The following is a 14,634-nucleotide window of genomic DNA, read 5'->3' as shown; positions in this document are numbered from 1 at the left end:
CATCCCTCTAACACTTCCTGTTACATGAGAAAACAAAACCAAACACCTTACTGGTTTAAGCCTTTCTTTTACACGCAACCAAATGTAACCCTTTACTGAAATATCTTGCTAAAATTAAATTCTAACAAATTATACTGTTGAAAGGCACTTTAAAGATTACCTAATCTATATAGTACCTGTGGGTGAGAAAAATAATCTTCAAAAAGGTTGAGGTTGATCTTCAACCTTCAAAAAGGTTGATACCATTCTGTATCAGAACAAGGACCAGAACTTCATTCTCACTTAAGTGAATACTTTTTCTAGAATACTAAGATCAAGTCCACTTTTATGACCCAGTTTGTAAATTACTTACTTAATATTTTATATATTTTTTTCTAAATGATAACATTTTTTTAAATGACATATATACTGGTCATAAATTAGTATTCATCCCTGTTTTGCCCATACACAAACTTGCAATTTGAAGTTAGTCAAAATTGGTATTCAAACTGACATCAGTTTCTTACGTATGTCTGTATAGGTTACTCCTAAAGACTAAACAATCTACAACAAAGATTAAGAATCAGTAAATTTATAAAAAGTGTTTCATTTCATATTCTATCCCCGCCCAAAAAACAATTTAAACCCTTTTCTCCAATTATCAACCTAATAGGAAACCAAAAATGTCTGCATTTCATAGAGTATATATCTGAATTTCATAAATATTGTTTTTATATAAAGAATAAGACTTAATATATTCTCTTTTAACCTTGAATAAAAGATTTTGTCATTGGATATCAGATTCTTGGATCCCAATGCTTTTTGCTCAGTAGTTGGCTACTTCTATCACCAGCTCCTTGGCTAGATTCCTAATCTGCTGCTGTTCAGACAAACTCCTCCCAGATTCCATGTGTAAGAAAACCTAAATACTCATGCATGCAGGGTATCTGCCCCCAAAATAGAGAGAACCAGCTCCTCAAGAGCTGCACTTTCATTATCTTTCGTTTCTGCTTGGTACATGGCCTTACTCTTGGTTCTTCTAAAATGTCTTCAGTCCTTTACTGAAAAGAAATAAAATTATCTGTCTCCAGAGCTAAACCTCTTAGAAGATCATATTTTTTTCAAGATTAACACAAACCCATCAAAGGGAAGAAATGTATTTTTTGTCAACATGAGTATGTTATGGAGTCTGAGGCACCAGTTAGAAAGCCAATCAAATGCTTCTTGGGTTGCTCTAGAGTACTGCACCATGGCACAGCAGCTCTTGTGGCCACTCTCCATAAGGCTGGCGATACCCAATTTCTTAAGCTAGTACTGAGGATAAGTTATCAAGAAACAGGGAGCCAGAATATTTTATATTCTATATTCTATAGGTAGAATTAAAATTCTATCTACAGTTAAGAAAGACAAGGCTTAAAATAGCCCTTGCAGCAATTTCTAAATACCACAAGATGGGGATATGACTCTATGGTAGGGGGGAAAAAATGTTATGTTCCTGACTTTCCAAGCCATAGTAATAAAGGTATTTCTGGGTTGAAAATAATGGAGGTGTACAAATTAGATTATTTCTTTCCTGAATCATTATTTTAAAAAATACAAGATTTTTCTGTATTTTTCACTAAAGGTCTGCAGTTATTCAAAGAGCAATCTCCATAAATGCTCTGGTCCCCAGGACCTCTGTGAATATAGCAGTCAGTTTAGTGCTCTATGTACCACTATTAAAAAACATGTTACTTCTGGTAAGTGGTATAGAACGGCTGTTGGCATAGTATGGTGTAGTCAAATGGGCATAAGTTTTTTTTAGAGGAAGAGAATTGACCTCCACATTTCCAGACTGTGTGATTTTGAGCAAATCAGTCATTTTTTTTGTTTTTGTTTTTGTTTTGAGAGATAGAAGAGAGGGCGGAGGGAGAGGGGCAGAGGGAGAGGGGCAGAGGGAGAGGGGCAGAGGAGGGGAGAGAGAGAGAGAGAGAGAGAGAGAGAGAGAGAGAGAGAGAGAGGGATCTTACGCTGGCTCCACACTTAGCATGGAGCCTGATGCAGGGCTGGATCCCACGACCCTGGGATCATGGCCTGAGCTGAAATCAAGAGTTGGACACTCAAATGACTAAGCCACCCAGGTGCCCCTCACTTAGTCATTTTAAGCTTAGTGTCACAGGTATTAAAAGGAATAATATTAAATTTTATCTCATGGAGTTATAATCCTGCCAATTTAGGTGAGTATTATATTTTCATTTTCATATTAGGTACCCTTGATTTTTAATAATATTTCCATGTTTTTCTGAATATTCCTTAAGTAAAAATGCAGCATGAGTTACAAAGAAAAGGCTATTTCCAAGCATGCTCTAGACCCAGAAAAGTCATGCATCAGATCTTCTCTACATTTTAAAGGATAAACATTTAAATCAATGAAAAACAGGGGCGCCTGGGTGGCGCAGTCGGTTAAGCGTCCGACTTCAGCCAGGTCACGATCTCGCGGTCCGGGAGTTCGAGCCCCGCGTCAGGCTCTGGGCTGATGGCTCAGAGCCTGGAGCCTGTTTCCGATTCTGGGTCTCCCTCTCTCTCTGCCCCTCCCCCGTTCATGCTCTGTCTCTCTCTGTCCCAAAAATAAATAAACGTTGAAAAAAAAAATTTAAATCAATGAAAAACAAATAAATGTTCTTTGTAAAATATAAAACATATGAATTTAAGTAATTTATCAGGAGGAAAGGATGTCATTAGGGCCGCCCAAAGAAAAAATAGGTAGATAAGCTCAATGAGGTTTCTTTCATGTTATAGGGTAATTTTGTGGGTTCTCTGTTGGATTACACATATATATATAGTGTGTGTGTGTGTGTGTGAATGTGAATATATATGTGTGTATATCTATACATGTGTATATATATATTCCAGAGGAAGTGGAATGCAAATGTTTTTATGTAGGTAAAGATTTGTATTTCTGTGTTTAATAGGCTCTTTTAGGTTACAGAATAAACACACTTGTGTTTCCACCCAGCCTGATTACTGAAATTCTTTTTCTTCCATTTTGGTTGTACCTGCAACCCTGCCCAGCTTTATAAGGTAAACATTAAGTTGAAGATTTTGCTACAGAACTCCTTACTTCCTAGGAAGAGTTCCAATGAACAAAATACTTTATTTGTAACTTGATACAGTCTTTAAATGTTTGGGAGGATCTATTTTTTTAAACAGTACATAATTTCTTTCCTTCAATTATTCTTCTTATTTAACCAGCTTTTACTCACCACTGGCATTTTTTCATAGACACGGATAAAAGACAATCTATCTACAACAAAGCAAATATGAACAATTAATATTCTATCACTTTTAAATGAACTTAAAAACATATATATAGTTGTTTCTGTACCTGAAGGATTTCCACAAATTTTTTTCATTTTCTCTTCCAGAGAAACAATTTGCTTTTCTAATTGATCATTCAGTTCAAGTTGTGTCTCATAACGAACTTTCCATTCACCACCTGAGTGAAAAAGAGGGGAAAATCAAGATCACTTTGCCACCTCTCATTTATTCATTACACCACCATTAATTGGCTCAATCTTACTGTACTTCACTTTGTTAGCAATATAGACGAACTAGAGTGACTAATTTTTTTTTTAATGTTTTAATTTATTTTTGAGAGAGAGAGAAAGACAGAGCATGAGCAGGAGAGGGGCAGAGAGAGGGGAGACACAGAATCTGAAGCAGGCTCCAGGCTCTGAGCTGTCAGCACACAGCTGGATGCGGGGCTTGAACTCACAAACCATGAGATCATGACCTGAGCCGAAGTCAGACACTTAACCAAATGAGCCACCCAGGTGCCCCTGATTAAATTACTTAAAAAAAATATTTTACATCCTTCTTATAAACCTGAACTGCAATTCATAGATATTATAATCTACCAACACATCTAAGTCAATATAACAACTTAATTCTAATATAATATAAAGGTAATATTTTTTTTAAGATTTGGGGGTTTTCATTTTGTTTATTTTTTATTATTTTTTTAACTGTTTCTTTAATTTTGAGAAAGAGAGCGCGCGAGCAAGGAAGGGGCAGAGAGAGAGGGAGACACAGAATCTGAAGCAGGCTCCAGGCTCTGAGCTGTCAGCTCAGCTTGAGCAGAGCTCGAGCTTGTGAACCACAAGATCATGATCTGAGCCAAAGTCAGACACTTAACCAACTGAGCCACCCAGGTGCCCCTAGAGTGAACTAATTTTTAAGTATGCATTTCTCTGTTATGTAGGATCTTTCAGATTGCAGACAGTAGATTCACAGTCGGATTACCACCCAGCCAGACTTCACTAGGACTAATGTGATTCCTGGTCTTCTCACTCCCTAACTCCTTTGTCCTTTAGTTCCTCATGTATCCTTATACGGAATTCTATTAGAGGGACTATCAGGAAAATGTTTCTTTCATAGGAACTTGAAATATCCACACATAACAGCATAAATAATACTGACCCTCCATCCAATGTCATGTTCATTTTCTTTCCTTTGCAAACAAATTCTGAAGACTGTTTGCTATGTATAAAGTACACAATGCCTTACATGTATTAAGTAACTATTCCTCATTAAAAAAAATTTAGTTACCTATTATACAGATGAAGAAACCAAGGGTCAGAGATGTCAAACAACATTCTTTTTTTTTTTTTTTTTTCAACGTTTATTTATTTCTGGCACAGAGAGAGACAGAGCATGAACGGGGGAGGGGCAGAGAGAGAGGGAGACACAGAATCGGAAACAGGCTCCAGGCTCTGAGCCATCAGCCCAGAGCCTGACGCGGGGCTCGAACTCACAGACCGCGAGATCGTGACCTGGCTGAAGTCGGACGCTTAACCGACTGCGCCACCCAGGCGCCCCTCAAACAACATTCTTAAGATGACAAAGCTAATAGATGAGGGAACTGGGTTTTATCTGACTTGAAAGTGTACCCTCTTTTTTGGAGAGAGAGCAAGCAAGCGGGGGAGGGGTAGAGGGAGAGAGAATCCTAAGCAGGCTCCGCATCCAGGACAGATCCCGACGTGGAGCTTGATCTCATGACCATGAGATTATGACCTGGGCCAAAATCAAGAGTCAGACACTTCACTGACTGAGCCACTCAGGTACCCCAAAAGTGTATCTTGTTAACTGCTATGCAAATACATGTAGCTGCCTATTCAGGCATCTTCTCTTTTCTGTAAACAGGTTTCCTTCACCAAACCCCTTTGGCTATTAAGGCCAAAACATTTGTCTTATTGCTACAGGAAAGGAGGAGAATACAGCCTAGAATTTAAACATCTTTGGTTGGCTTCAGGGCCCAAAGCTAATTTTATTTTATCTTTAAAGTCACACTTTATATAGAGAAAAAAAGATAGCTTGCTTCTAAACTTTAAATGCGCTTTACATTTATGAGGCAATTTCTGCTCCTTAATAGTTGACAGAGGAGTCTAAGCAGAAAGAGTAGTAGCACATGCTACTGGCCTCAACTTTCTCAACCCAGCACACATGTCTCCCTTAGCCCCCTCATCTCTAGCAAATCACCCTCCCAAACTGAAGTTGAAAGTCATTAGTCCAAACGTGCTAGGGAACAAGAAAAGAGAAGCCTGAAGAGAAGCCTGAAAGAGAAGAGAGACTGAACATTTATCCAAAAGATACCAGAGCCCAAATAGATGGAGTTATCTGTATAACCGACTAGCTGAAGTCTCTCTTTGTTGGGACCCCTTTTCCCACCATGGGAATGGGGACTTCAGAGCAAAATCAGAACAGTTACTGAAACATTAAGAACGTAAGTCATTTTGAACACATCTGACTATAGTTTATAAATGTTTGCCTCCACTTTAAAAATATTACTGATCTAGAGATCCTCAAATACAAGTAAACCTAATAGTATACTATCATGTATTAATGTTAATAAGTGCAACGCCTTGGAGGTAATGATGTCAATGTTCACATCCCCCAGTGTGGTGAACTGACCTCAAACATACACTCAAACGTGTAACTCCTTCAGTATATACAGACGGCTCTGCATTGTAGGGGACAAAAGACAAAGAGTAAGCATACTGACTGTTGAATTAAAGGAGAAAATTGTAAAACAGTAGTGTCTATTAAAAAAGGAGAAAAAATAGTCTTGATGCTACTGTAGTAGGGTCACATTGGGACTTTCATGGGACCTTGACCCTGTTGCCTTAGTGGGCCTCTTCCTCCATTAAAAAAAAATATTAAAAATTCTATTTTACTACTATGTTGGTATAAAGACAAACATAATCCAGACTGGATCACATTCATTTTTTTCTTCTGATTTTAAAATAAAATATCTCATTGGCCTCTAAAAGTAACATCAAGAGACCTTAATAATGTCCCGACTGTGCCTAATGAATAAGTCAGCCAGAACAGATATGAAAGCAAGCTTGGCTAGTTCTAGGTCAACTTCTTAATAGAGTACAAATTAATCTGTTCAGAGCAAAGAATACTCTGTTCTTAAGCTGTCTAGACTATTGGGTAATCACTGGGACTGATGTCCAGAGTTAATTTGGAATAACCTTTGTTCGATATTTTTGCAATGAGTTCATATCTAAATCTAACCTATCCTGCCTGCACTAATTACTGCCACTTTGCCAAAGTTGGCCTGAGAGTGTATTCATTGCTGTTTTGATCATGCTATGAGGAAGAAGACACATAAAACAGGAGAATCTATTTTAGAAAAATCTTAAGATGTATAAACTAACTGAGCCCAACTGATCAGTTTCTGTTGTTGAACTGACGGGAAAAGACAAGACAGATCTATCAAACAGTTAAATAAAACATTGATTTGTTCCAGGTAAATTATGTCCCTAACCCTGGGAAGACAATGTGTATATTATTAATAATTCATTAATTAATAATTAATCAATTAACATTCAAGTGCATAAAAATGAGGACTATATAACTTACCAAAACCTGCAGCCATCACTGATTTACATGGCTAATACAAAAATGTGTTATAATTTCTGATTCCTTAACAAGTGGATGGAGGCCCACAAAGCTGGAGATTAATAAAATTGTTTACTTTTCACAAAACAGCATTGGCTCCCACAAATCACATCAACTTCCTACTTATCAAGTATTTCCTTTTTTGAAAAAGGACCACACTGATTATTTCTTTCCCTACCACACTTTCTTCTGTGATAACCCAAAAGTACCCAAAATATTAAGGTTTACAATTTTTGCATAATTCTTTATCCATCTTTATTTATTATTTAAAAAAAATTTTTTTAATGTTTATTTATTTTTGAGAGAGATAGAGAGAGACAGAGTGCGAGCGAGGGAGGGGTAGAGAGAGGGAGACACAGAATCTGATGTAGGCTCCAGGCTCTGAGCTGTCAGCACAGAGCCCAATGCAGGGCTTGAACTCACGAACCGGTAGATCATGACCTAAGCTGAAGTCAGACGCTCAAGCCACTGAGCCACCCAGGCGCCCCATCCATCTTTAAAATGCAATAATGTTTAAAGTATGTTTTCAACAGGGAAGAAGAGTGGCAGTAAAAAATAGCAAGTTTTTCAGGGTGTTTGAGTGGCTCAGTCAGTTGAGTGTCCAACTCTTGATTTCAGCTCAGGTCATGATCCTAGGGTCATGGGATCGAGCCCTGTGTCGGGCTCTGCACTGAGTCTGTAGCGTGCTTGAGATTCTCCCTCACTCTCTCTCTTCTTCTCTCTCTCCCTCTGTCCTTCTCTCCCACTCTCTCTCTCTCTCAAAAATATTTTAGATAAAAAAAATAAAATACAGGGGCGCCTGGGTGGCGCAGTCGGTTGGGCGTCCGACTTCAGCCAGGTCACGATCTCGCGGTCCGTGGGTTTGAGCCCCGTGTCGGGCTCTGGGCTGATGGCTCAGAGCCTGGAGCCTGTTTCTGATTCTGTGTCTCCCTCTCTCTCTGCCCCTCCCCCATTCATGCTCTGTCTCTCTCTGTCCTAAAAATAAATAAACGTTGAAAAAAAAATTTAAAAAAAGTTAAAAAAAAATAAAATAAAATAAAATAAAAAGAAAAAGAAAAAAAATACAATTTAAAAAAATAGCAAGTTTTTTTAAAATAGTCTTGATACTAAGGGAAGTTAAGAGACATCTGAAACTAACCCAAATAAGAGATGTAGTGCTATCTTTGAGACAGCCGCAATAAACTCGACATCAAAATAGACGCTTCCTGATCTTGAGCACAACAGCAGCCAATGTATCAAGGCCTACAATACACTTATAATACACCAGTATTTAAAATACAGACTGGGGCGCCTAGGTGGCTCAGTCAGTTGGGTGTCCAACTTTGGCTTAGGTCATGAGTTCAAGCCCCATGTCAGGCTCTGTGCTGAGAGCTCAGAGCCTGGAGACTGCTTTGGATTCTGTGTCTCCCTCTCTCTCTGTCCCACCCCCACTCCCTCTCTGTCTCTCTCCCCCCCACCTCAAAAATAAACATTAAAAAAAAATACAGACAATGAGGGGCACCTGGGTGGCTCAGTCCGTTAAGCCTCTGTCTTCAGCTCAAGTCATGATCTCATGGTTCATAAGTTCAAGCCCCTCACTGAGCTCTCTGCTGTCAGCACAGAGCCTGCTTTGGATCCCCTGTCTCCCTCTCTTTCTGCCCCTCCCCTGCTTGAGCTCTCTCTCTCTCTCTCTCAATAAATAAATAAATAAATTAATTAATTAAAAAATACAAAAATAAAATAAAATACAGACTAAGAGGATAAAAATTTAGCAGAAACATTTGTGCCTCTTGGTGGAAAAATATCCTGAGTAATACTCCTTCAGTAACTCTAAAAACAAACAAAAAATAAGCACTAATTTGGAAAGGAAAAATAAAATTGCTTTGCAATCTCAAAGAGGGATCTTGTCTAGAATCAGTACAAGAAAAAGCAAAATCAAACCAAAAATGGAAACATTCTAGAAGTTTGATTCATGGTCAATTTTATGAATTGACATTGTAAGAGGAAGTTCATAAAGCAAGAGAAAATTAGGTGAAACCCTATCTTTTAGATGTGGATTTTTTTGGGGGGGGCGGGGGGGTCTAAGAGAGATAGAAGTGTTAACAAAAACAAAGCCCCACTAAGCAACAATGCCAAATAATACATCTTAAAGTGTTAAAAAAGAACACAGTTGAATTGGTTGAAACTTGACCCTACACAGACTTATTAAGTTCAGTCATATTTAATTGTATTGGTCATTGTATTTATAATGATAATAGTGATGAAGTTATGTTGACTTGAAAAGACTTTGTAAAATAAGAAAATGATAATAAGGAAAGTAAAAAGCCTAATATATGGCACTGTGCTGGGCACTAGGGATACAAAAATAAAATAGACACAGCCCCAGCAGTCAATTAGCAGTAGGACAAGTGGTGGTGAGGGGAAACATACAGCCAGAACATTTGAGACTATTGGTTAAGTGGATGAGATGGAACATACAAAAGGACATCCAATGTGGAAGGTGGCAGAAGCCACTGAGAGATAGGGAGGTCAAGATTGAAGAGGGTCAAGAAATGCTCTCGGGGGAAATGGCACCTGTTCCAAGCCAGAGGAGGTGAGAAAGAATATTCAAGCAGCAAGAACAGCATGAACAAAAATACCTATGTGTCAACAAAGGAGAGGATACAATGAGGCAAAGAGTAACTCCTATGGTGAAGTTGACCCCCCACCAAATTTTCAGATTTCATGAGGAAAAACATCCCTAAAGTAGGACTAGTGAGTTTGAGTCATGTCTCTACCACCCGCTAGCTTATTTATGTGATCTTGAGCAAGTTACCTATCCTGCATCTCAATTTCTCATATCTAAAATAAGGTCAGGGTTGCTGGGGTGGCTCAGTCAGCTAAACTTTGTCCAATTCTTGATTTCGGCTCGGGTCATGATCTCACAATTCGTGAGACTGAGCCGAGTCAGGTTCAGTGCTGACAGCAAGAAGCCCACTTGGGATTCTCTCTCTCTCTCTTTCTCTGCCCCTCTCCTGCTCACGCACACACATTCTCTCTCAAAATAAATAAATAAACTTTATAAAAATAATGAAATAAAATAAGGACAATTCAAGTTCCCAAATTATAGGATATTGGGAGGATTCATTAAAATATACAAAATACTCAGAACAGTGCAGGGCCCACACAAAATGCTATAAGAGTTAGTTGATATTGTCATTATTTTATTCTTCTTCTTTTCCATCATCACCAGCAGCAGCAGCAGCAGCAGCAGCAGCAGCAATTTACCACAAAACTGTTCTCCAAAAGGGTAGCACTACATTGCTAACAGTAATGTATAAAGTTCCAATTTCACTTAAAAACAAACAAACAAACAAACAAACAAACAAAAACTCTACTTCTTCAATAGGCAACAAATTGTATGTGTTTCAATTCAATTCAAATTTCTTTGAGGAAAAAACAAGTTGGATATTTTCCATACTCATGAATTCTCTCTGTTCTACTCATATTTATTACTGAGAACTTCATTTTTTTTCTAATTGAATTGCAGAGGATATAAATATAGTCAAAATATGGACATTTTGCCTATCATCTTGGCTACTAATGTATTTCCCATTACATTAGTAGGGAATGCTGTTTAACTTCTTGTATGTTGTCTTTTTTTTTAATCCAGCTCCTCCCCATGAGAAGATTTGCTCATAATACAATTTGTTGGGCTTACATTTTACTAGTGGGCATGGTTATTCATTGCATGCATATCTGTGAGTGTGACCCGTTTTGCCTGTAACTGGATAGATGAGAAAATTCAGCTAGCCTTGCCACTTCAACTACTTGGTAAGTGCACTCACAGTCCGCCTGCCACAGAGCCAGTTATAGCCCAGATATAGTTATATCCCAGATGTGAAGACGTAGGAAGCTACTTCAGAATTGGGACAAAAAAGTGTTCTCCAATCAAGCTTTAAAAGAGCCTTGGGTACTTAAGAAAAGTAGCATTTTATTTCCTATATAGTTACTAATTCTTTTTGTTCATGGCTTCCCCAATAGAAAAGTATAAATGGGTTTAAGAACCAAAGTCCACCCCCATAAGCTTAATAAAACCCTACTGTTCTTTAGCATTCGGTTCAAGCACTGCCTCCTCTGGAAAGGCTGTCTTTATGCCTTCATCTAAATTGTGTTAGGTTCCCTTAACTGGGTTTCCTCCTCATGCAGAAGTTACATCCCTTCTCATATTCATATTTTAGTTTGATACTTTCTCCCAATAGTCAGTGAACCTTTTTAGAACAGGGAAAAGAAAGGTCTTCCATTCAATGTGTTGAAATATGGCAGGTCTCAATATTTGTGGAATAAATTAGTATCTTACATACATTTTAAGTTTTAAAGATATGTGGGTATGTGAGTGTGCAGATGTGTGTGTGTGTGTGTGCACAGCACTCGTCCACCATTCTTTCAACACAAATAGCCAAAACCTAGATAAAGATTTTAAAGTTATGGCCAAATACAGAAGTTAAGATATGAGAGGTATTAAATTAAATAGAAAACTTGTATTTTATTATCTACCAAAAACAATAATGTATTGATGTCATGTAACAAAAGTTTTGCTAACTAATGAACATTTTGAAGTTGTAAGTAGGTGAATAATTATGCAGTAACACGTTTGACATTGGAAATATTAGTTTTAGGGGTGCCTGGGTGGCTCAGTTGGTTATACATCTGACTTCGGCTCAGGTCATGATCTCATGGTTCGTGGGTTCGAGCCCTGCATTGGGCTCTATGCTAACAGCTCAGAGCTTGGAGCCTGCTTCGGATTCTGTGTCTCCCTCTCTCTCTTCTCCTCCCCAACTCATGCTCTCTCTCACTCTCGCTCTCAAAAATAAACATAAAAAAATTGAAAAAAAGAAAATATTGGCTTTAAAGCCTAATAATTAATAAATTATTATTAATGCTGCCAAAAAGCAGTGCTGAGATCTTGGTACTACTATTTCCTGTATTTAATTTAATGCACTACCAGTATCTTGGCAAAATAAACAATAATTATACCAGAGTCACATATAAAAATATTTATTTACATACCTTTGTCATCAGTATTGAGTTTGGCTTCCAGTTCCTCTATCCTGTGTATTATTTCAAGCATTGATAGTTGCACTATATCCCTATTATTACAAATATCTTGTTAATTATGATCCAATTATAACATGAAAAGAATAACACATATCAATGCACAACTACTTTAGGAACAATTTATTATGAAATGTCTCTAATTGAAGGCATGGTTGACAATCAGAAATCAGGCAAATGGAGGCTTCTGATTACCAAGGTCGACAAGGACACTAATATGCACTAAGGCTCAGAGGCCTGCAGGTGACCATTAGAAACCCTTTACTCTTAACTTACATATGATCCCAAGAAGTTGTTATCTGGCTTCTCAAAGACCAGCAAATGAACTGCAATTTATTGGAGAACGGAATAGCCAGGTAATAACTGATAATCTGAAACAAAGAGGAAAAAAGAAACACTAATAAAAAAAAAAAACCCACACATATACACACACATACAAATAGCATTCCAGAGATGATGTATTTAGGACATTAGTAAATTAGCACATTAACTATTAAAATTTGATGACCGAGGGGCACCTGGGTGGCTCAGCCGGTTGAGTACCCAACTTCGGCTCAGGTCATGATCTCGCAGTCTGTGAGTTCAAGCCCCGCGTCGGGCTCTGTGCTGATGGCTCAGAGCCTGGAGCCTGTTTCAGATTCTGTGTCTCCCTCTCTCTCTGACCCTCCCCCGTTCATGCTATGTCTCTCTCTCTCTCTCTCTGTCAAAAATAAAATAAACATAAAAATGTTTTTTTTTAATTTGATGACCGAATCATTTATGCACTATGTATTTTTGGTTGCCTATTATGTCAAAGCATTGTGCTAAATGCTTAAAATACTACAGTGAATAAGTGAACTGAACAATAGCAACAGCAGCGGCTTCCACTGAATGCTTATTATAAGCGGATGAGAAGTGCTTTACATTCTTTTCACTCAACCCTGCCAACAACCACATCAAGTGTAATAGTTCTTACACCTATCTTAGAGTTCAGAACACTGAAGCTTTAGTGGTTCATTAACTTGCCCAAGATCAGGTACTTACTAAGTGATAAGAGCTGGGATTTGAATTTATGCAGGATTCCTCTAAGTACTTGCTCTTATAGTCTACTGCCTAAGGGAATGTTTATGGTTTAGTATCAGATCAAGAAATAACTAACTAAAATAATGTGGCTGGAGCCACAATAGAGGAAAGCTCAGGAAGCTTTAGGGCACATAAGAGGGTCTAAATCTTGTGGGGCTGGCTGGTGGGACTGGGGTTATTTAAAAAAAAAAAAAAAAACTTAAAATGTTTCAAAGATTTAATATGAAGTATAATATTGAGTATTTTTAAGTATATAGGAGAGGCGTTATTTTTACAAAATGCCACCATTTTTTAAGTTCTTCTAAAGGGATGGGATGAAAGATAAGCATAACTAAACAAAACCTTTGGAATTTGAAACAGAAAAGCTGAATTTAGTGGAACATGAAAACAAGACACATAGGTTAGCATTATAGTATACGCACACAATACACTCCCATCTGATCTGATCCTAAAGACAGAAAATCCTACCTCAAAATCTGCCTATTTCTTTTTTAAATTTTTTTTTCAACGTTTATTTATTTTTGGGACAGAGAGAGACAGAGCATGAACGGGGGAGGAGCAGAGAGAGAGGGAGACACAGAATCGGAAACAGGGTCCAGGCTCTGAGCCATCAGCCCAGAGCCTGATGCGGGGCTCGAACTCAGGGACTGCGAGATCGTGACCTGGCTGAAGTCGGACGCTTAACCGACTGCGCCACCCAGGCGCCCCTTAATCTGCCTATTTCTAATACCAAATGCTAATCAAAGAAGCAAATGAATCTTTCCTATAAAACACTGATTTTAGATGTCGCCAGATCTCCCCGGGTATTAATCACACTGCTTGTGTCACATCGACCTCAGGGGCTTCAGCTTGGAAGGGCGGAGCACACACAGGTGCATTTCCTTGAGCTACGTGTACCTGAACCCTACACGCGCGCGAAAGTCCGCGCGCCGCCCTTCAACTCACTTCTGATGGATTTCTTCCAGTAACTCCTTTTCAAGGCGGTCGGTGCTCACACCGTCGAAGTTGGCGCCTCTTCCTTCCTCCATAGTGTCAGGTCAGAAACGTCCCACGCCCTTCCCCTCTTACAGCTAACACCACAAAACCTGACACCCTCCCAGAAGCTGGGAACGTGAGGGCATTGTCTCGAACTGTCACTAAGGTTTACTGACTCACAGTCGCCCGCTCTCGGCGCCTCGCGGTGACGTCACAGGGCGTTGCCAGGGAGCCGGGAAGGGCATTCCGAGCGAGTCGGGGAGCAGTCCGCCGGCTGAGCCTTGGAGTGCTGCTAAAACAGAAAGAGGTTTCGCTGCCCCGGGAACACTTCGTCGAGAAAAGTTCCTCAGTGCCGGAAACCTGCGGCCTCATTCCTTTTCCCAAACTGGTGGAGGGGGCACGTGCACCAGCCACATGGCCGACTGCAAGGGAGTAAGGAACCATTGGCTCTGGTGCTGTTTTAAACACTGACCCAAGCCCACTCTTCACTTTACTCTTAGTCCTTGTTAGGGAAATGCGGAATCCAAGAATGGCTGTGTCTTTCTTTGCTTCAGTTTACCGAGTACCAGAGGCTCTGGTTAAGAGTGAGGAGGAGCAGAC

General features: G+C 39.0%; 1 protein-coding gene across 4 annotated transcripts in view; it reads right to left on the bottom strand.

Moving 5' to 3' along the window:
- Positions 1-14,236, bottom strand: part of CCDC169 (coiled-coil domain containing 169) — a 48,003-nt gene extending 33,767 nt beyond the window's left edge. Inside the window, exons 1-4 of one of the 4 annotated variants that reach the window (XM_025924466.2) lie at positions 14,005-14,236; positions 11,953-12,032; positions 3,344-3,454; positions 3,222-3,262 (exon numbers count right to left, since the gene is read on the bottom strand). In XM_025924466.2, coding sequence (XP_025780251.1) covers positions 3,222-3,262; positions 3,344-3,454; positions 11,953-12,032; positions 14,005-14,087 — 315 coding nt within the window. In that variant the 5' untranslated portion in view covers positions 14,088-14,236. Of the gene's footprint in view, positions 1-3,221; positions 3,263-3,343; positions 3,455-11,952; positions 12,033-14,004 lie in introns of those variants that run through there. The other 3 variants (XM_086713554.1, XM_086713570.1, XM_086713561.1) reach the window with 3 other exon arrangements.
- Between the last annotated feature and the right edge of the window lie 398 nt (positions 14,237-14,634).

This window comes from Puma concolor, chromosome A1, assembly GCF_028749965.1.
Source record: "Puma concolor isolate L17-30 chromosome A1, mPumCon1.1.hap2, whole genome shotgun sequence".
NCBI classification, from domain to species: Eukaryota; Metazoa; Chordata; class Mammalia; order Carnivora; family Felidae; genus Puma; species Puma concolor.
The sequence above is the reverse complement of the archived record's forward strand: the minus strand, read 5'-3'. Positions and strand labels throughout refer to the sequence as shown.